The sequence below is a fragment of the Aptenodytes forsteri genome, unplaced genomic scaffold (assembly GCF_000699145.1).
Source record: "Aptenodytes forsteri isolate BGI_AS27 unplaced genomic scaffold, ASM69914v1 Scaffold136, whole genome shotgun sequence".
Classification (NCBI taxonomy): Eukaryota; Metazoa; Chordata; class Aves; order Sphenisciformes; family Spheniscidae; genus Aptenodytes; species Aptenodytes forsteri.
Window position 1 is genome coordinate 2622348 of NW_008796111.1, and position 21999 is coordinate 2644346.

General features: G+C 39.7%; 1 protein-coding gene across 1 annotated transcript in view; it reads right to left on the bottom strand.

The window, feature by feature from the left end:
• Positions 1-1515: 1515 nt before the first annotated feature.
• MED27 (mediator complex subunit 27) overlaps positions 1516-21999 on the bottom strand; it is a 110209-nt gene continuing 89725 nt past the window's right edge. Inside the window, exons 8-11 of the mRNA XM_009287023.1 lie at positions 19906-20013; positions 13703-13744; positions 4569-4646; positions 1516-2027 (exon numbers count right to left, since the gene is read on the bottom strand). Of these exons, the coding sequence (XP_009285298.1) occupies positions 1893-2027; positions 4569-4646; positions 13703-13744; positions 19906-20013 (363 nt within the window). The 3' untranslated portion in view covers positions 1516-1892. The remainder of the gene's footprint in view (positions 2028-4568; positions 4647-13702; positions 13745-19905; positions 20014-21999) is intronic.

Sequence of the window (21999 nt, forward strand, 5' to 3'; positions counted from 1 at the left end):
GCTTTTTGGGGTTTGTCCCGTGTGTGGGGGGGGGGGGGGGGGGGGAACGTTGAAAAAAAATCCCACTTACCAACATCCTCAAAGAAATATATGCTCATTCTTCATACGCAATGTTGTGCCTCCAAATGAAGTCATAAAGGTGTACTTTCTTTCAAGTTTCTCTCTCTTTTATACGAGCCAGTTTTGCACGGATTTCTATACCTAGAAAGCTGAAATTCCCACATCACACCCTGTCCTTGCAGGAGGGAACTGTTGTCTTTGGGAGCTCAGTCTTTTATGTTACCAGCAAACACCAGTTAATTTAGTATCATGCAAGTACAGGGCGATACTCAAGTTTCTTCATTTTTCAGTTTCCACAGCTATGAAACGGGCTGTTTCATAAATGCTGTAGATTCAAACTGAATGAAACAAGTGCTTTAAAAATCTAAACACCTTATTTCAATCAGCTGCAAAAAAAAAAAGTCCCTCCCCTTCTTGCCCTGTTTTTTTTGTCCCCCCTGCCCCCTTCTTTTTATTAAATGTGATTAACTTCACTCAACATTCCTTGCCGAAAACCAAACCAAACCTCGCCACCACCAAAGCCTCCGAGAGGGGCGTCTTTTCTTTCTGCAACAGCAGCTTTTCACACAGGCAGAAGAAACCTCAAAAATTAGCCTGCAGCACTACGCTTTAATGTCAATTTATCTGAAAATTAATCGAGCGACAAAGCTTCTCCAGACCTCCCCTTACCAGCTCCCAAAAGCAAGCTTATTACCGAAGCCTCTGTGGCTTGTAAAGGAAACAAGGGTGCGCTAGCGGGAATGGCAGTTGAATTAATCAAATTGGCTATCAGGAGATGACAGATGAAACGTACCGTCCTCAAGAAAACACCAGAGAAGACACGTCACTTGCTACAGCCCCAGGCCAGCGAGCGTTCAGCTGGGACAGGACCAGGGACCTTCCCCGTCTTTGGGTGAAGGAAAAATGGCTGGGGCTCCTCGGAGCTGAACACTCCCATCCATTCCAAGTGCAACGATTACTGGGAGGGATCTTACTCTTCGCTGGTGTGTTGCATGTAAATTTTAAATCATTTAGGAAACATGCTGTCTGTGCTGCAGAAGCTGTGCTTTAGGGATGAATTATTTTACTACTTTCAGTCCTAAAACACGACGAATTGCACACACTGTCACTGCTCATGACACGTTTTCTAACCACTTAATACACGCAGATTTTGCTAACATTTTTCATTACAATTTTAGTAAAGGGAAACATCTGTTTCCCCCTGCCTTAGAAAGTATATTGCATCTTCCCAGCTGCCACATGCCTTTGAAATTCCATGTTTAATCAACGCCATAATCTCTTCCAGAAAAAGGCCAGCACTCAGATAAGCAGCCTTGCAACAACAACCACCCCCCCATCACATCAGCACGCACGTTTCAATGTTTCCAGTTTTTCTAAAGAAAAAAGCAGCGTTGAAAAATCCACACCAAAACCAAGGATTTTGTTGACCAAATAATGAAATAAATAGCACAAATTCTGGAATACAAAATTTATTTCAATCTTATAAAAGTCTTCAACATTGCAAATTCTGTCACAAAACACTAACTGTACACAGATATTTTCATTAAGGTTTAGAATAACGATTATTACTGTCAGATCTCCCCAGACATATCATTTCAGCTCAGAAGCATCAAGCGATCACACACAGCTTCTTACCATCTTCTTCAAAATACATTAGTCTCACACGTACCTTGCAGACTGATGGCTTTTAAATAGTCAAATGTATTAGTGCAACCTCACTACTTAGTACAGGATGAAAGGTTCAGAAATTGAACCACCTATTAAACCATCAGTTCTCTTCCGAGCCCGACAGATTGTTCTCTCCTCGCGTTACCAACGGCTGGGCTGGGCTACTATTGCCTGCAAGTGTCATGAAAAGCTTCAAGTGTTCGGAAATCCCTCCATGTGGGTGGCAGGCCATCCTGCAGAAACTTTCCGCAGCGCTGGCATGGAGCCTGGAACAGCTTTATGTAACTTCTTAACCAGGTCTAAAAGGAAAAGGGAAAGAAATTAAGAAAACTGGATACGGATGTTGCCGTTTGTCATCACTCTTGTCAGCGATAGCAAGGACAGAGGATGTACTTTGGCGAGGCCCCAGTGAGGTATACAGTGATTTTATAAACAGAAACATGCCGAAGATTACAAGGTCACTGTATAGCTCAATTCCCACTTTATTAATCATCTTTTGCTTTTTTAGTCACTTAAGCAAATTTGTTAATAGAAATTCACGCACCCTGAGCAGGAGGTATTCGCAGCTAGAGAACCATGATGGAAGGCAAGTATTGTAACGCTCCTCGTATTTTTACTGGAATATAATTGTTCTTGATGGGTACCTCCTTCAACCGAATATTGGTTTGTCTCTTCCTATGATCATCTATCATACCCCTACTGCAATCATACTGCAACGGTCTGAACTCTTCATAGCTGAAGATATAAGGACTTTCACAGCAAGCAAACTAACTTCCTCTCTAATGCGATTTTAAGATCAATACTCATTGGTCATAAAAATACTGTACCATTTTAAATCTGATTACACTGAGAAATATATATACAAAAAAGGCTAGTACTGAACAACACAGAGTAAGTTCAGGTGTTCCTAGGTAAAGTTCCTGCCTCTAAAGTGGATTGTTCCCATCGTCATACATAGCAATGAGCATTATGTAACTCAATTCCCAACTCAAGGAGATATACAACTAAAAAACACCTAGACCAGCAGATTTATACTCTGAAGGATGCACATGAATCTTGTCATTTAAAGTCCTATTGAATTACATCGATAAGAGAAAATTGTTCTCTGAAGAAGAGGTCAGCCGAGTTTATTGAAACAAATCCTTCCATCTTCATCAGAGCCTTCTCTATAGCAACCGAACCTTTGGCCGTCAATAACTCTCCTCCAAAAGAACTAGATCTTCTCTGGGTTTAGCAGTAAATACGGGGACAAGGGCAACAGAATACTACAAGTAAATTGCTGTTATTTACTTCAGCTTGGATGAGCTTTGCTTGCACTACAGAGAAATCGAATTTTCTGAACCATAATACAAAAATAGGTAAATGAAGTTAAATTGTGCACTTGAGACATCTGTTGAAAGAAAAAAAAAAAAGGCATTCTTCATTCCCATCAGAAAATTAGGGCTTCACTACATCCTGCCATGTGGATTGCACAACTGACATGTGAAGGGACCAACATATTGACACTTCTGGTGTACATCTGGTTTTGCTTTGTTAAAAGTTTTAGTAGTGTTTTATCAAATCAATAAGGCAGGTCCATGGCTTAAACAAACGTGCTACCCATTCTATTAAACATTAATTTTCAGAAACATGTTGAAACATGGATTTGACCAGCAAGAGTTGCTTTCACCTTTCAAAACTTATTATTTTAAGATGCACTCCAAGAGAAGAGACCTTTGCAAATCTCTCACCTTAGTGGCCTTTTTATTAAACAAACCAACCAGCACAGCAGGTAAGGGAGTCTGACTGATCTGAAATTACAGACGTAAAAGACCCAATGCTACTGTACACACCTAAAGATGGTGAATGGCAAAATTAGATGTTTCTTTTTAAAAGTCTCAGTTACATTGCTCCAGGTGAAGGGGTAACGTAATGGAAGTTAAGAGAAGGAAGAAGTCTGAAGAGCAGAGAAAACTCTCCCAAAAGCCTCCTTTGGGAGACTGCAGCAGAGAGAACAGCAAGAATCTCCACTGCCAAAATTCATCTTGGTAGCAGGAATTCTGGATCATAAACCCTTGTTCTCACCCTCTGATTAACAGGGCTGCTTATTTACAAGTTTATTTCACAAATAAAATTCTAAATACAAGCAGAACTAAAGGTAATAAACTTAAATCTGCACATCAAGGTAGAGCAGTATTTGATTGATTTTATTCAGTAAGAAAACAGCAGAATACTTCAGTAAGCATTTCCGTGATTCCCAAAACCACCTGCTGTTGTGCTGGGTGAGTACATGCAATTCCTTAGGAACAAAGTTGGGGCTGAAAGTGGGCACAGCAAAACGGACTCTTCCCGATCACGTTCTCCAAATAACTCTCATCACTTCCCATACTGGGCAAGCTGACAAGCAAGCTGCCTCAGCTGGAACACACTACCTGGGAGTCTCCTCTTACTGGGGAACTTCCAGCGGAGCAGGCTTTCTACATACAGAACTCAACTCCTTGCACAGTACGAACAGTGTGAAAGGGCTGGACTATAGTAAAGATTTTGGTTGAGAGAGTTTTTCCTACTGTCTTTAGAGGTGACCCAGAGTAGCTTTGCAAATAGGAATCATCAAGCAAATATTGAGACCTGTGACAGAAGAACCATATACAGCTCAGTCTTCCAACACCAGTTATCCCAGGGTAATGAGAATGAGCTCTTCATCCTTGTCCAGGTATCAGATACAAAGAATTAGTCAGTCATTCTCTACTGCCTAGCTTGTTTACATAGGGCAAATCACAACTGCATCAGAACTGCCTAATGTCAATCACTGTAAGCATGCTGAAGTCTATCTGGAAAAATGTATTTTCCAATACACTTACCATGAAAGATCTGACTACCACATCTGGCATTTGAGGCAGCTGGTAGTGCAACAGAGCAGTGGTTGCATGATCTGTCACCTGTATCACACAAAACGAGAATATACGCTTATTCATTCTGTATTTCAGACCAAGCAGTGTTAATTTGCAGGAAAACTATAAATTCCATGGGGAAGTAGCAAACCAAGAATTACATGACTGTGAAGACATCCTCAAAGTAATTTTGGGTAGTTTTTGACAGCTAGCTTCCATTCCCTCTGCCAACTTCATACAAGAATCAGCTGAAGCTGATAAATAACTTTGTACCCGTGCAGTAAAATCAAATAGACCTTTGGAAGTTCATAAACGTGATAAAAGCTAATAGTGTTGGTAAAAGAATCTAGACTGGTAGCCAATGTGAGCCAAGTGATGAGGAAGGTGTCCAGCTCTACGCCATATGGAACAATACTAAACTAACACGCTTCGCTTCCCACTTTGGGCTACCAACCCTGCTGTAAAAAGGATTAAAAAATAATCTTCTATAAAAGCAATAGCAAATAACTTTCAAATGTCTACAGCATAAGAGCAGAATCTGTGCTTCTGTGATTGAAATCCCACGTATTCTGTGAAATCATAACCAAGCAAAGTCACTAAACAAATCACGTCAGAAGAAAGCACTTTGGTTTTCTCTTTAAATGTTCCCATTTTTTTTTTGGTCTTTTTTTTTTTTTTTTTTTTAGAGAATATATTCCCTTAATCTATAATGATTTGCTCAACAAAAGAAAAAACGTTGTCAATAATGTAGCTAAATTAAATAGTCCTGGAAGACTAACTTATAAGAACAGAGGTTAAAACTTAAAAAAAAAACCCAAAACCCCAAAGCTTTGGTTTTGATCTGTTTTAGTGAAAAAAAACCCCAAACCCAAAACCAAGACACCACTCCCCCGCCCCCCCCCCAATAAAATAAAATAACCTGAACTGAAACTACATTTTTACAGAAAAATGAGTACACTCCATTTTTTAATGGGAAAACTTAAAATATTTAACTCCTGTAGTCCTGTTTCAGGTTGCTTACATTGAACAAACAGGAACTGAGCTCTCAGTTTCATTTCCTCTGAAACCAGGAATCAATTAATATGATTATGGTTTATAAATACTTGCATTAGTAAAAGATTTCTGATAGAAAGCTTTTTAATTTCCCAGACAGAGCCATAACAATATCTTACATCTGGGAATTACAGCTAGACAGAATACATAGAAAATGTATATTTATAATAACAAGAATAAGTAAAGAAAAAAAAAATCAGGAAAACCAACCAATGCTTTGATAGAATTTTTTTTTTGTTTTTTAAATCACTACCATTTTGAAATGATTCTGGAAGGGGGCAGTTTCTGACAGCTATGATACAATTCACTAACAGTATTCAGCCCGTCAGCTTCCTAAGTTATTACACAGTCAACAGCTTGCTTCTTCTCCGAAGTTCTAGGCTTAACGCAGAAATTCTTGGCAAAATCCTTTGGGCTGGACTATTAAAGAACTCAACACAACCGCGAGAGCTCTTTCACATCTTGTAACTTATAAATCTATTAATGGTCCTCATCAGTAATATCAAAGCATCCAATAAACTATGCGATTGTCTAGTTAGTGATTAAATTGTATGTTCTAGTTTTAACGTGGAGAAGTAGTGCTCTTCTCAGGGCTTGTCTATATATTTCCCAGGGCTTGTCTATATACTATAGTAAATTTTGAGTAAGATAAAGTGTGAACTGAAATTACAATTGCTATTCCTGGCTAACTCCACTTGTTCCTAATTTGTATTTAGTCTAATTCAGCAATGCGAAGTGTGCTGAAGCACTCAAACTTTCACTGGAGAAAGAGAGGCTCATGCTTGAAGCTATTCAGGGAGGTGAATCTGTAAAATATATATTCCTGAAAAAATCCATGTATAGACAGGCTCTAATTCACACCATACAAACTTCCTCCGCAGAACACTACATCAAATCAGTCTGTCCTACACTGAATCCACTTTTAAGTTATACTACAATTTTAGAAACAGATTCTGCTCCCCATCATTCGTGCACAACTAACTCCAAAAGCAGCTCCGTTCAGCGTGAATAAGGACATGCGATTCTGACGTTTGGAAGGGAAAACTTTTGGGACCGTGCACATTCTGGTGAGTTTGCACAAATATTCACACAACGGACCTCAGCCTGCTTAAGCCATTTATATGTTACCATAGGAAAAAGAATTAAAAATAACGTGATTAACAGTGCATTAATAGCACAGCATAACTCAAATCAGTAATTTCTTTTAAACACATCTCATGTAGCTTTCAGAAATGACTGTAATCCAAGCCCTACTAGCTATGTGATTTTTTTTCTTTTAAGATGGTGCTTTTATAGGATAGTACCAGACATGTCAAAGGATAGAAAGTTCTGAAGTTATTTATGAGCAGCCGCTCTCCTTCTGCTGTATTTCTACTTCTAACAAACTGTATTTTTTTTCCTGAACAACAAAGTTGTTTTCTCTTGGCACTGAAGAAAGTTGCTTAAAAAAATACTGCTATTAACAAATTTAAATTGACTGGCCACTTTGGCAAAGTTGCACATATGCTGTTCCTATTGTAATGTAAAGCTAATGAGATTCCACAGGGAGATAAAAGCCATCCCAGCATTGCTAGAACACTAATAATGTTTTCTGAACAAAAAGGAGGCGATTTCTACCATAAGCAAGTGCTGATAAAGCGCTTCTAAAAAAGATCAAAGTGGGTGTCAAATCTGAGGAAGAGGAGTAGGGGATGACCCCCCCCAGCCCAGCAAAGAACATGATGTCAAACAGAAAAGAGCTGGGCAAATGATAAACTGGCCAGTGCATGGGAGTGAAGGAAGAATTAACCCCCGCCAAGATAACAGAGATGATGAGAGAAAGCACAGACTGGCCAAGATTAAAAAAGAGAAAAAAAAAAGGGGGTGGTGGGGTGGTGGAAGATCAATACCCAGCTTTACTAATGGCAATACGATTTCACACCAAAGCAAAGCAAAACAAACTGCATACGCACCAGCTCACTTAAGGGACACACTTTTTCTGCCAGCCAAGTTGGAATCACAAACTAATTTATTCTGGGTGTGGGATGGCATTTTGTACATTTCAGGGTTTTATTTTATTAACTTCACTTTTATTGCTCTGCCTCACCTACTGCTATCTAAGTTATTGGTCGCTTTCTAATTTCTCTACCTCTTTTTATATGGGAACATATTCAGAAGAGCACACATTGATTGGGATAGCTGTTGCTCTGGACCTTGAAATAGATCTTCAAGAGATCTTGCAGAAAAGCTCAGTATTTCACAATTCATATATTGAAAAGCACTTGGAATTTTTATCCAAAAAAAAGGCAAGACAAGGCAATCTCCTGAAGCACAATTTTGCTAAATAAAATAGCTGTTGTTTAACTAAGCACTTTGAGACAGAGCAAAAGAGACTTCAGTTACATGAAAAAAAAAAAAATCCAGCAAAGAGACTCAATTTGAACAGGAAAACTTCCCTTCTTGCTAACCGTTAATTATATCGCCTGAGATTTATTTTTTTTTTCCTCCTTTTCGCTTCCAAATTCAAGTTGACTATAACCATGTACTTCTTAAATACATCTCTGCTCCCTTGTCTAGGGCACTGTATAGCTCAGGCATACAAAACAGACTGATACTGGATCAAACCTAATCTTCATTGTGACTATGTGCAAATTAAATCCTACGTACTTGTCGCTCTCGGCGAACAATCAGGCCCCAGCAAGCGAGCAGGGCTGGCTGGGTACCGGCCCGCTGTGAGGAACTACCTGCCGAGCTCACGCCGCTGCTCTGCTCTGCGGCAGAGTGGGGAGACATGGACTCCTGGCTTCCCTCTCGCAGCCGACTGCTCAGCTTGCCTGCTCGGTAAAGTTATAAATAGCTCATGAGACCAACACCCAGCGATGAGCAGAAAACAAAATCCCTGTTATTTGTCTCAACCGAGCCACCACCAGTCATTTCTACAGCATTTCTTTACCCACTTGATAGTACTGCTCTGCTGAAACGTGCTTTCCAAAGGTGACACATCCAAAACATGGCATTATTGGGCCTTGACGACACTTGTTAGTCATATAGAATTCCCAAAGCTGAAAATTCATTTAAAAAAAAAAAAAAAAAGCCATTCTACAGTTCACAGGTTGAGAAAGCCAAACAAGTGCTTCCTCTAACTGGAATAAGAAGCACAAAAGCAAAGACCTATGGTATAGCTTTGCTCCACCATAGACCCGGAATGTTCCGTAGATGTATGAAGCTATACCTGGCATAAAAACTAAAACATAAAAATACAAACATCACATGACTAAATTATAGAAGCTGTCTCCCTCCTCTAGCATTTTATCGCACTGCCAGTAAATACGCTTTTCAAAAGTAGGTGCAAAACTTTCTTTAAGAGTTATAACTTTCCTTGCCACTTACTTACTGGTTTATTCCCTCAAGTATGGCACTGACAATTCTATCTAATATAAAAGGATTCTCTAAATCCCCTGGAAGTTTTTTAATTTTTTTTTTAAACCCTGCTAAGTTCATGGCCTTAACAGTAGCCTGTAACAATGAGTTCTGGAGGATGATCACAGCACTAAAAGAAAAAAAAAGGAAGTTATTTTATTAGTGTTTAGACCTTTTATAGTGTGGAAAACTGCAGAGTGCCTTTGTTCATTTCCAAGGATTCCCATTACTCAGTCTTCTCTCCAGGACCACGTTTGAGTCTCTCTGGAGGGAATCTGGTGCACAGAACCCAGTGCCCAAGAGGTGCTTGGAGGGATGATAGATGGTGCCTGTACGAACAGGCACCGATGAACTCCACACAAATCCTTTACACACCCTTCCCCACTCCTAATTCAGTAATTTGTCCTTGCGACAGGACAAGGGGGAATGGGTTTAAACTAAAGGGGGGTAGATTCAGACTAGATCTAAGGAAGAAATTTTTTACGCTGAGAGTGGTGAAGCACTGGCACAGGTTGCCCAGGGAGGTGGTGGATGCCCCATCCCTGGAAACATTCCAGGTCAGGTTGGACGGGGCTCTGAGCAACCTGATCTAGTTGAAGATGTCCCTGCCCACGGCAGGGGGGTTGGACTAGATGGCCTTTAGAGGTCCCTTCCAACCCAAACTATCCTATGATTCTAAAGCACTACCAGAATTTTCTGAAGCATAGGATTTATCACTTGTTTCCAGAGCTCACAGAGTGTTCAAGTTTTTATTTCGCTTGTTCTGCTTATTTGGACTGGGTCATAGAGATTTTATTTCGCCTAAGCAGGTCTTTGAACAGAGCCAAGTACTGATCATGCACAGGAGCAATCATGCAGGTGACCCGGGAACAGTCCATCTCCTCTCCTTGAACAGACATCATCAATAGCCCAATATTTGTCTCATGCATGCATTCATCCTGCATGTGATTTTATTCTGAGATTATTGACAAGAATACATCTTCATACATTACAATACTTATGTGCCCTTGTAGTGGTGAAAATTGTGCTCCCGAGTTCCATCACTTCGGGATCACACAGCTCACAAACAGCTGGATAGGCACAAACAGCTTCTCGACGTTCAGGTTAAAACGTGCCTTGGGAAGCATCATATCTAAACAAAAACAGTTTGTGGCATGCTAAAATTGATAGACCACTTAGCTGAACATAAGAGTGGGACTCCGAGATCAGAATGAAATATATGGGTTTAATGCTATGCATATGACTTAAACAGCCAAACATCCTATTACACAGCAAAAGCAGCTATGCCGCTCTTCACTGAGCAGCTTGATAAATGAAACAGTTAATGTTTGACACCATCTCCCATTTTGATCCACTCATAGCAGTTCCACTATTCTATATTTTTGCCTCTTTTTTGAATGCAAAGTTATGAATAATGCCCATTCTCCACAATACATATTTTTTTAACCCTCTGTACAATGACCCGGAATTACGCAGCCCTCATGTACACTCTTCTTCCCACCAAGATTTAAGCCCCAAAAATATTTCCTTATTTCCCGTGTTGTTCCTCCTCTTGCACTAGTGGATCAAGAGATGCAAGGTGTGAAAATAAGGAGGTTTAAGATCAAAACAGTTGCCGCTCCTGTGGAGTTTAAATGTCAGACCAACATGGAAGTCTGAAAAACCTTTTCTTTGCTCCTTGTGCTTTTGCCCTTTCAGCCTTCCCTCTCTTATTTCCCAGCTCCATTCTCTGAGTCTAACCCTGCTGGTGGATTCAATGCCTATAAAGCTTATTCACCCCAGGACCAGATTCAAGGAGTCTCCAGGGAACTTAGAAAATGACTGTACACTTTAACAGTAATGGGCCCTCTGGGAGCCGTCCCCCATCAAATTATACACACTCGGGTATCCTGCCTAATAAGGAGGAGAGAGAAAAGGCTTGCTGACACAGCCAACGTTTGCAAACAAAAAGTCAGGACAAATTTAGCTTCGTTTGACAGGGTTGGATTGAAGATCAGAGGTCTCTGGTTCTTAACCTAGAAAGTCATGCTGCAACCCTGTGAGAATTTGACAGGCCTGCAGCTACCGCTGGCAGGTATCCTGCGAGCTCCAGATGTTGTTATATCATCACTGAAGACACTGTTGGAGAACTTGGTCCAGCTTTTAAAGAGAAACGGCCCTGCCCTTCAGAGGGATGATTGCTTTTACGGTATTAAAGGCAGTAGAGCTGCAAGGGCTACCCAGCCTCCTCGGTGGGAGCAGTTACTCATCCGTGTTTTTCCTTCTCAGCACAGCACTTCCACATCGCGTTACTGGTGACTGCCATGAGAAACACATTTCAGGAACATTCAGATGTGCTCTGACACATTTACTGATGATTTTTTTAATGGCATAAAACCATTTGTTCTGAAGATCCTGCAGATCCTACACTAGTAACAGAGTATAATAGTTTCTCTAACACTATTTTATCTATTTCCTTTATTTTGCTACTGCTACATTACTATTCCTGGGTATTATAAATGGATACAAGTGCAGCTTCAGAGAATAAAGAGAAAACCAAACCAAGCACAGCACCACAGAGAGAAAACTTACTATGCTGAACCACAGCATTTTCTATCATGTTTGAAAACTTGACTTAGGTCCTAGCCTCAACTTCTTTAACTATCTGCTCAATAGTACAGAATCTATTGATTAGAAAGTACCATCACCTTGCATTTTTATCACATTTTTCATGCAAGAATCTGAGAGCACCATGCAACCAATTCCGCAATAGCTCCTGTGTAGGTAGCTCCCATGAAGTCAGCAAGTATTACCCCAGCCTAAGGGATGCGGAAAACTGATCCAAAGAGAGGTTAATTTGCCCAAGGTAACACAGTGACAACTGGGAACAAAATGTATAAAACTACTATAAAAAATGCAGACAGCTGTTCAACTGGTTACAGGCGACCCTTTCGCCTGCAGTCTTTTCTTTCTGGGGTTTTTTTTTGGTAAACATTACTGCATTTGGTATTATTTACAGAGAGGGAACTGGAGAACAGGAACTTAATATTCAGGTCGCGTCACATTATTTAAGAGAATTAGGAAGAGAATAAAGATTCTTATTTATCCATAACGCAGCCACAGAGGCAGCAGTTAAGAGGGGCATTTCACGTTTTCTCACTGACTTCTTCCACTTTTGGTCTGAAGGCCATCACCTGGACCTGAAGAGAAATTTACTCTACGTATTTATGCTCCCCGAGTCCTTAACCTGGACTTTTAAGCAAACCATACATTTACTCTACTCTGTTATTTTGCATATAGGCAATTAAAATTATACAATCAAAACCTCACAATTTATTATCATTTAGCACAAATTATGGCAATATGACTTAACCCTTCCAAGTTATTCTAAACCAAAACATCCAGGCAGACGATCTTATGCCCAAAGGAGCTTACAACCAGACAGACACATGGGGAAATTGAGATGATGCACTTAATTACAGAACCTTAAATTTATTCCACTGCAAAAATTACTTTAAAGCATACTGATAAACTAGTTACTAAGATATACACTGTTTTACTTCCCGCTGTATTACCCTACTCGACACTAAATATTTTTGAGGAGCAAGAAAAAAAAAGAATATTTAATCCACTAATCTCTGGGGTAAAGAATCAACTGCAGCAAAATTTTGCTTTAATGCTAGGCAGAGAGGGAGAGCAACCAACCTCCCCAAAAGCTGTCCTTTGATCTCTAGCAGGTTAATATCACAGGTCAAACCTCTTCCCTTCTGACTGCATCTGAAATCTTGGAAGGAAGATGCACAAATACAGCCAATATGCCATACTTTTGACCCCTGCTTTTATGCCCTTTCGAGTCCCCGACCCCCATTTGTTACACAAACTACAGAAGTAGATGAAAGGAAGCTAGTGCACTAGCTGGAGACTCAAGCTCCTTGAACTGTGGCCTGAAGGTAAGGAAACCGGAATTTAAACCCGGATCAATCTGAACTTACAGCATTTTGACAAGAGGCCTTCAAAGAGAAATCTTCTCTTCCTTGCCTGGAAAATGGCGAGACATAGATCTTTCCAAAATACACTTTAACCTTCTTAATAGTTTTATACCTATTGCTCCCATTCTCTCATCGGTCTTTTCTTACTTTCTGGAATGGCATTCATTTCAGTAAGTTACTCCTTTTCCTTACACCATCATGGGAAAAGGAGCAGGCAAAATAATGTCATGGAAAAAATTTCCAAATGCATTTTGGAAAGTGAGTTCTACTGATTTATTAAACTCAAGCCCTCAGGAGAGGGGGGCAACCAAAAGCAATGAAAACAACAAAACAAAATCCAAACGAACCTGAAAGTCCTTCCTCCCCCAAAAGATTTAAACTAAAAAAAGAGTGCTTGAAGACTCCTCATGAAATTTTAAGGCTAGAGTAGTATAATCTCCAATTTCCTATTCCAAACCATGGACTGGAACTGTGATGGGAAATAAATCCAAATTAAGTAACAGCAGAAGTGATCTCCTTTTCTATTCACGGTTTTCCATTATTACAGATTATTGTTTGTTATCTGCAAGTTGTGATGACAAAGGAATAAATTCTGAATTCTTTTACATAAGGGCCTAGATATTTAAAATAAACTCCGCATATCTCCTATACGCATTATGTAGAGAAAAATGATGTGAGACTTACCTTCTGAAAAACTTGATAGTTGGATTTAGACCATATGTCAAGCTACAGTAGGAAAAAAAAAAAGAATTATGTATTACCACATGTGATTACGGAGAAAAAGAAACTAAGCAGCTCTTCAAATTAAAAGAGCAGGCAAACAGATCTAGGGAGATGTATTTCTCAGTTCAGTATTTTGACCCAGTGCCTTTACCTGTTGCAATCCAAGAAAGGGAATTAATGATGTAAGATTTCCTTTGTATTGCAATGAAGAATGAACACAGTTCATCACAGTTTCAATTAAAAAAATTATATATACAAGACCTGTTGAATTAATGCGTTCTCTTTAAAAACAGCAAAATCTTCTTTTGTATGGGGTTGTGGCTGATCTATGCAAATATTCATCAGCTTCAGTCTGTTTCTAAAATGAGGGCATTTTTACTAAGTTTATGCTTGTCTTGTGTCTGAATAAGTGATTCAGTTACAAATGACACAAAGAACGTTTAGCTGAATTAAGCCAAAGCACCGGTCTACTGAGGCTAAATAAAACATCCCTTAGGAAACCGCATTTAAATTTGCAGACAAAAATCACACTAAAAGAGATTTAAGGTTATAGATAACTGCACACATCCATGACTTAAATGCGTGCTCAACTATACGCAAACTAAAAGAACAAAATTGAAATAAGTTTTATTAGCCCCGGAAACCAGAAGGTAAGGCTGTCCTTCTTAGACAACCAAATGGCTCACATGTTAAACAATTTCAGCTGACATGCTAATGCTCTTTTAGCCCAGCCCTGCGGAAGATCTTGTATTCTGTCAAGGAAAAGCAGCAGGGAAAAAACAAGAGGAGCTTCCATCAGTCCCAAAATTGCAAATCACTTTTTTCCCCTGCAGATCCCACTGTACTCAACAATTCCATATGCACAAAATTTGTCACAGGAAAGGTGTTTGATACAGCATTAACCTCAGGAATCTTAGTCTAGACCAAAGAAAATAATTTTTTTTGAGTGAATTTATGAAGCGGGGGTAGCTCCTCTAGTGCTTGATAACATGGTTGGACACACGTTCCCATTCTTTTCAGAGTAACACTGTTAAAGACACAGGTGTTACCACTTCTAAATACTGGTAACTTTTGAGTCCCCAAACCTCAGGCCGGACAGGAGACGATGTTAAAGACTTTAAAAATCACTTCAGGATAGATGTTTCATGGCTTAGTACTGCTGACCTTGCTGCGAGACAAAAGGCAGCTGAAGTCTCAACGCCTTTTCCAGGTTAGATGAAGACAGAAGTACCCTGAGGCATGTACCTACAACCCTTTCTACATTTACTCGCTCTTAGGGTGGGATCAAGAACCTGTGCGTGCACCAGCAACACTCATACTCTAGAGTCCACAAGCGGCAGTCCAGCCTGGACTTGGACCTGAGCTTGATTTACAATGTAATAGCAGCCCCGTGCCTGTTGGGAAGGAAGCACCGCATTTCCATATAGAAAAGTCTACATTTGAAAAAAAAAAAAAAAAAAGTGTATTTTTTTAAAAACTGTTTTCCTGTAATTTAAGGCTTTCTTTGACTGCAGACAGAGTTGCTATAGTTGGAATGTATATATGCTTTTGCTAATCTCTAGTGATCAAACCAAGTATGGGATCCTCTCCAGTTAAGACTCAAGATCTAAAAAAAAATAAAAAATAAAAAAAATTTCCACTTCAGATGCTGCATTAAGATGAGTCCAACAGGTTCTGAACGTTCATTAGTTGGCATGACGAAAAGCTGAAAAAGTAATGAATGTCTGTTTTACAGACATGATGTTATCCAAGTTAAAAAAGGAAAAAAGAAAGAAAAAAAAAGAAAAAAGAAAAACAAAGAAAAAGAAAAAGCAACCAAACGCCCCAAACCACATGCATACATCCTAAATGACTGCCCACCTTTCCCTCTGAAACAGAGGATTAAGGCAGAGGCGGATTAAAGAATGCATCGTTACAGGTCTATTATTCTTCAACTTTTCACTTTCAATCAAGACACACATTTGTAACTAAAAAACTGCTGAAAGCACAATTTCAGGGCATCCTCTGCATGTGAATTAAACTGGGGCTTTTTTTCCCAACGCCCCACTCTCCCCACCCACCCCCAGCATAAGTAACAAGAGGCCATTTTCTGAAGGTCGTCTGAACGATTTCAAAGGCGATAACAAATCAGAACATTCCCTGCATCTAATATCAAACAGGTCCGGTGCCAACACTTATTAGAGAAATCGGATTCAACCCCCCTTTCACCCAAACACACACACATCCAGCTTTGAAGTGGAAAGAATGCAGGGATCAGAAATTACCCGAGAGACAGCTCTGCCTGTCTTTGAAGCTTTCCTTTGATACTACTATTTCTTTTCCTCTCTTACGCTAGGAGGCTAAAAGCTGCCTTTTCTTATTGATATGGGGTAATTAATGAAGCCATAGCATTAACATAACCTAAGTTCCTTAACATGGTAATTCAACACAGACACTTATGTTTCTTTAGTTAAGTCCAACGGATGCAAAAATAGGAATTTGGCTAGGCAGCATTGTTAAGTACCCACTCTAAATACGCCCTGTCAAGGTGGTTCTTGGTCTCTGCATCCAAAGAAAAGTAGGGTATTACTATGCCAAAAAATCCCAATACGTTTTTATTTTTATTGGCAGACTAGGGCTACTAATGGCTCAGCTGACAATAAGCCTGCCCTGCGAGGGTGAGCTGCATAGGTTCATTTATTCAGGAATCAGGACAACACTAGTAATTAATTGCTATCCATGGTTAAATTCCAGTGCACAATGAGTATGCCAGAGTTTGAAATTAAGGGTGGCACGGTGCCATCACTAAAACCAGGGGGCTAATTAAAACGCATCAGTATGTGGTGGATGCAATGGGTTAGTATGGTAAGCAAGAGAGACTGCAGAGCGATCAGCATCCAGAACCCACGACATGAGAGAGGCTGCCAGATCTCACCTATTGTTTTTGCAAAGTGTCACCAAAAATGTCTAAGTTATGCAGCTGGCAACCTGGCAAAGACATATTCTGCAGGGTTTGTGAATAATGCACGAGAGAAGTACATGAAGCACTTAAGAAATGCAATGATTCTTCATCTGTATAAGCAAAGCTTGAAAATAAAGCCCCAGAATGTAGTGTCTTATTTTACTCACTGCAAGCTTAAGACTTCTATTTTTTCACCTGAATTTTGAAAGTATTTAAATCTCTAAGACGAAGTACCCAATTTAACTAGACTTCAGAACAGCAGAAACCATGTGAAGCTTTCACGTAAGTACCCGTCAACCTACATAGTACAACGTACAAGCACACAGCAAGCTAAAGCAACCTGGATAATGCAATGTCAGCTTTCCTGTGTAACTGCTGGTATGCCACCACGCACAGTTCTACAACTATGAGAAACACCCATATTTGTTTTATTTCTAGATTTGCCTGACTAATGGACCAGAAGACTATCAACGCCTCTGCTGTTTGCACTCACCTCTTCCCTTTTTCTTCCCAGTAATGCAAGATTTGCTAAAACAGTTGTACTTTGAGATAAATGATGACTCCCCTGATCCACAAGCAAACCGTTGGCCTCTTCTGCGCACAGCCCATTTTTCACTTACTGTCTGTGTGATCATTCAGTCCCCCAATGATGGCCATTTCTTCTTTTGCTGAATACATTTTGTTGTCCCAAACCCTGCTCTACTTGGAGAAAGCCCCCCACTGAATTTCACTTCTGTTACTTAAATGACCTTCTGACTTGCGCAGTTAGGAGGGTGACTCAACAGACCTTCATTCAGCTATTTAAGTGTAAAGAAGCACAATGACTTACCCAGTGTCCCTTCTTCAACATGGCTTACAGAAAAGACAGGAGCTTCAAAATTGCCATATTGTAAGATACCACCTAGTTAATCTTATCGCTGCTGTTTACAAATATTAAATGCTTCCCAGGAATACATAAGCAAACCTCCAAACCAGCAACTACTGTGTAAACTGCTCACTGGAAAAACGATCACCTCCTACTGTGATCCTGAGGGTTCTCTGTATTTTTGTTATTTAATAAAGAAGATACTCACTGATCTTCTCCTTTTTCATACTCTTCTGTGTCTCTTCTGAAAGCTAGTGCATTTTTCCCCCTATCAGGCTAGAAACTGAGAAGCTAGAATAGTATGGTGAAACCTCACTGGAGTACTTTCCCAACAGCATCTGTTGTGACAGAGAAGGAATTGGAATGGACTATGTTTGCAATTGACTGTAATTGCTTATTCCCAGCAGACACAATAAGTAAAGCGAATCATTGCAAGAGCACAATCTTATTCTTATTCTCCAATTACCAGCGTAGTTAATTAGTGAAAAAGAGGGAGCTCACTGTTTGTCAATATGTGCTCCAGTTGGCAAAACTAGCAAGCTTCGCGTTTATTCAATCTTCCAAGCCAAATTTACTCATGATTTAAGTGGCTGCAACACCAATTCTATTTAAGTCAAATGAAATGTTCCTATTTATACCTAAAACGCAGACCTTGAGGTTTGCGAAAGCCCTGGGATGGCCCAATGGAATAGCAAACTGCCACGTAAAGGTCACAGGTTCATGCAGCCTTGTGGGAGCAGTCACATAGCTTAGCTTTGGACACAGAAAGCTAAATTGGTAGAAAACACGATTCCCCTGCAGACTGGCTTAAAGCAAGAAAATAAGCCAGGTGTTAGCACCGATGCTCTGGAGAAGGTGAACTGCTCCCCACTGACAGCAGACAAAGGTTAGTGCCCCGTGCCAAAACCAGCCTTGGTGAGTCCCGCTCTCCCCCGCGCAGGAAACGATGACAGAGAAACTGTGTATGGCTCTCAAGAGAGTTAACCTTGAGCTAAACAGAAGCCCAACGCCAGATGCCGTTTCAGAAAGGAACTCTTTTACTTAGCTCTTCAGCATATATAGCGTTATTATATTTCAAGGGAGCTTCAAAGGAAACTGGATTCATCGGAGAAAATGAGCACACCCAAATGAAGTGTGACACAGGAATCCATCAAGCACTGTCAGCGCTCTTTAGGCAGACTATCATTTCACTTCCGAGCAGAACTTGGGGTGAAGAGGGGCTGGTGCTGTAAGTCTGTATTTATATGCTAATATACAGGGAGTATAGTGCAGCTGCTTCTGCGGCAAAGTGGTATTTAAACCTGCATATTTGAACAACGCAAATCAAAATCAGGCAATTTTTATTTTACTACTTCTTAGGCCAATCCCCCACCCTTTGACTGAGAATCTCTCACCTGGGAAATACAACTGTACTATTTCCTTCAGGAGATCAGCTCCTGGCCTTTTCTAGAGAACAGAGGTTCAGACTGAGAGCTGCTGAACTCTGGGTCAGTACACAACGTGCTTCTGTGTGCTAAAACACAGTTATCACTTTTGAAAGGGAAAAAAGTCTCACCTCATTATAACATGGCCTATGGCTGCCAAGTACTCATCTTGATATAATGAACTTTTTATTTTAATAGGCTTCATAATCAGAAGAGAAAGCTCCAGAGAGAAAATGTGAAACATGGAGGTATTTAGTACTGTTACTGGCAAAGGAGAGTCCTGGCGGATGTCTCGGTAAGAGAGACCATTCCACCCTGAAAAGAGAAACAAGCTGAGCTGAAGGCCGTCAGGTCCCATTAACATCTCCTGATGCGCTAAAGAGAGCCATATGGAGTGTGTGCAGTCAGATGGAATTTGACGGTTCAAGTGGGGTGAATTGTTCGTAAAACAAATCACTTGTGGAAACAGGTAACACTTCCTTTAATAGCTGCTGTTCAAGATGTGCTATTACTGACAAGCAAATTATTGGGGACTACCTACCGATGACTCTCTCAGTTGCATTTATCAAGTTAAGCACAAAACTAGCCCAAGATTTCCCAATGGCTCTCAGAAAAGAGAAAGCTGAACCCTGGGCTATTGGTGTGCTGGTACACTGAAAAAATGTTTTCTCAGTACACACTATTAATGAGGCAACTGGGGTCTAAGGTGATAAATTAGAAATTCAAGCAAGGGCTTCAGAGCTCAGAAAAAAGTCAGACATTTGCAAATCCAAGCAAAGCATGATACATTTAAACCAGAGCATTCTGCAAAACATCCAGAGAGTCTTTTGACAGTTTTATGTTTCTAGCATACTTGTGATGGGATTCCTGTTCTCTGTCATTTAACTACCAGGTAAAAATAAAATTTAATGTTGCTGGATATACAATAACCTACCTTGCCATCTTCAGTATAGACATTTTCACTGTACCCTTTTACTATTGTCCGGTCAATGAAGAGGCTCCGCATCACCACTATCACTTTTAACACTTTTCCTAAGGTAACCTGTGAAGAACAAGAGAAGGACAAAAACAAGCTGAAGGAGAGTCAATGGTGTCTGAATTCACAAGACCATCAAGTTAACAGCTTAAGTTGATGCAATTTCAGCTTTCAATATTTTATAGACAGACCAAAATAAAAGATCTAAAACCATGGTGTGTGTTATGAGGAAGAGATCGACTGTAAAGTGCAGAACAAATAAACATTCATTTGCAACTGAAAATATATGAATTCACAGAATTCCCTTGTGTAGACATGACACTGCCAAGCAACTCTCTCAATTTTATTAACACCACGACTCAATAACTTGTGAAAAACAATGAGCAAATGTGATTATTTTCGATGTATTTGATATTCTCCAATATAAGTCCACTTAGAGAAAAATAATCTGAAAGACGAATCGGACTCTTCTAATGCTAGCTTTTAAAAGCATGTCATGAGCTTAATGGAAAACATTTTAGGTCCAGTAAAAATGTAAAATTGTTTAAAAGGAAACTACAGCTAAAAAGTAAAAATGTTACATTTTCAAAGATTTAATTTTCTTCTGTGGAAGTGGTAAAGTGTAAAGAATAAAACTAGTATCATGGAAAAATATATAGGGTCAGAGTATAACAACAGATATAACACTAAATTATTATATTGGCAAAAATGCAATAATGAAGGCATTTTAATCTAAAAATCAATTTACATTTCGAAGATGAACTTGCACTTCAATATTGTTAAGATGCGCGTCTAACAATAATTCTGTCTTTGTGTTTTGTTATACAGAGATTATTACAGAGTTTTTCCTCACCCACAAACACTAAATTATTATATTGACAAAAATGCAATAATGAAGGCATTTTAATCTAAAAATCAATTTACATTTCGAAGATGAACTTGCACTTCAATATTGTTAAGATGCGCGTCTAACAATAATTCTGTCTTTGTGTTTTGTTATACAGAGATTATTACAGAGTTTTTCCTCACCCACAAAAGCATAAAACTGAGATAAAAAAGAAACAATTATTTTATTTTAATATTTCCCAACCAGCAGCGGCTCATTTTCCATTGTCTGTGTTCCAACATTTAGTCCAGTGTAGATTAACACAGGCTAGAACAATTGTGTTTTTACTGCTGACCTCAGCAGACAAATCCACACCCAAAGAAATGAGTCAATATGCATCTTTATTGATTTGTTACATGTTTTTCCTTTTTAAATCCTGCTAATGACTCCTGCCTACCACCTTGTTTCAACATGAGTAACCTCAACCTGATGCTGACTAACTAAGAGACTAACAGGCAAATCAACTCTGAAGTGCCAAGTTGCTTTTCCCACCAAGAAGGAAGACAGAAAATCTGGCACAAAGACTCCATCTCAAAGCTGAGGCAGGGACCATGCTGCTGAAGGAGGGTTAGGAGGGGAAATGGTGGTAGGAATGGGATGACGGTACAGGACTTTGCAGAACAGTTACCCAAACTACTCTAAATGCTGCTTATTATATCACTATATAGCAGGACAGAGTCACAAATCCTGAAAAGAACTGATGACAATTCTTTGGCATGGGACATGGAGAAAGCAACTCTAGGACAGAGGAGTCTAAACAGGGAAGAACAAGTTGACAGCAAGAGAGACGACAGGGAGAAGAGACGGGAAAAAAGAGTCAGTGATAGACTTCAAGAAGACAGGCTGCTAGGTATAATTTTGCAAGAACACGAAGAGAAAAAGCAGGTCAGAACAATGGGTAAGTTTTTGAAGAAAAATGTTACAGGCTGAAGTAGGGTAACTTGTACCAAGGCCTGAGCCATGCACATCCCACGAACAGCTTTTTCTGGTTCCTGCCTTCTTACAATAGATTTTCTGAACGTGTATGGAACTGCCTAGTGTTCTCAGGCAACCATATCATGATATCAGGTACCGTGAATTTGGATCTAAATGTAGTTATCTTGCTGGGATACTCTGTAATAAGACCTAGTTGGTCTGCAAATAAAGGACATTGGCAGAGTTATTTC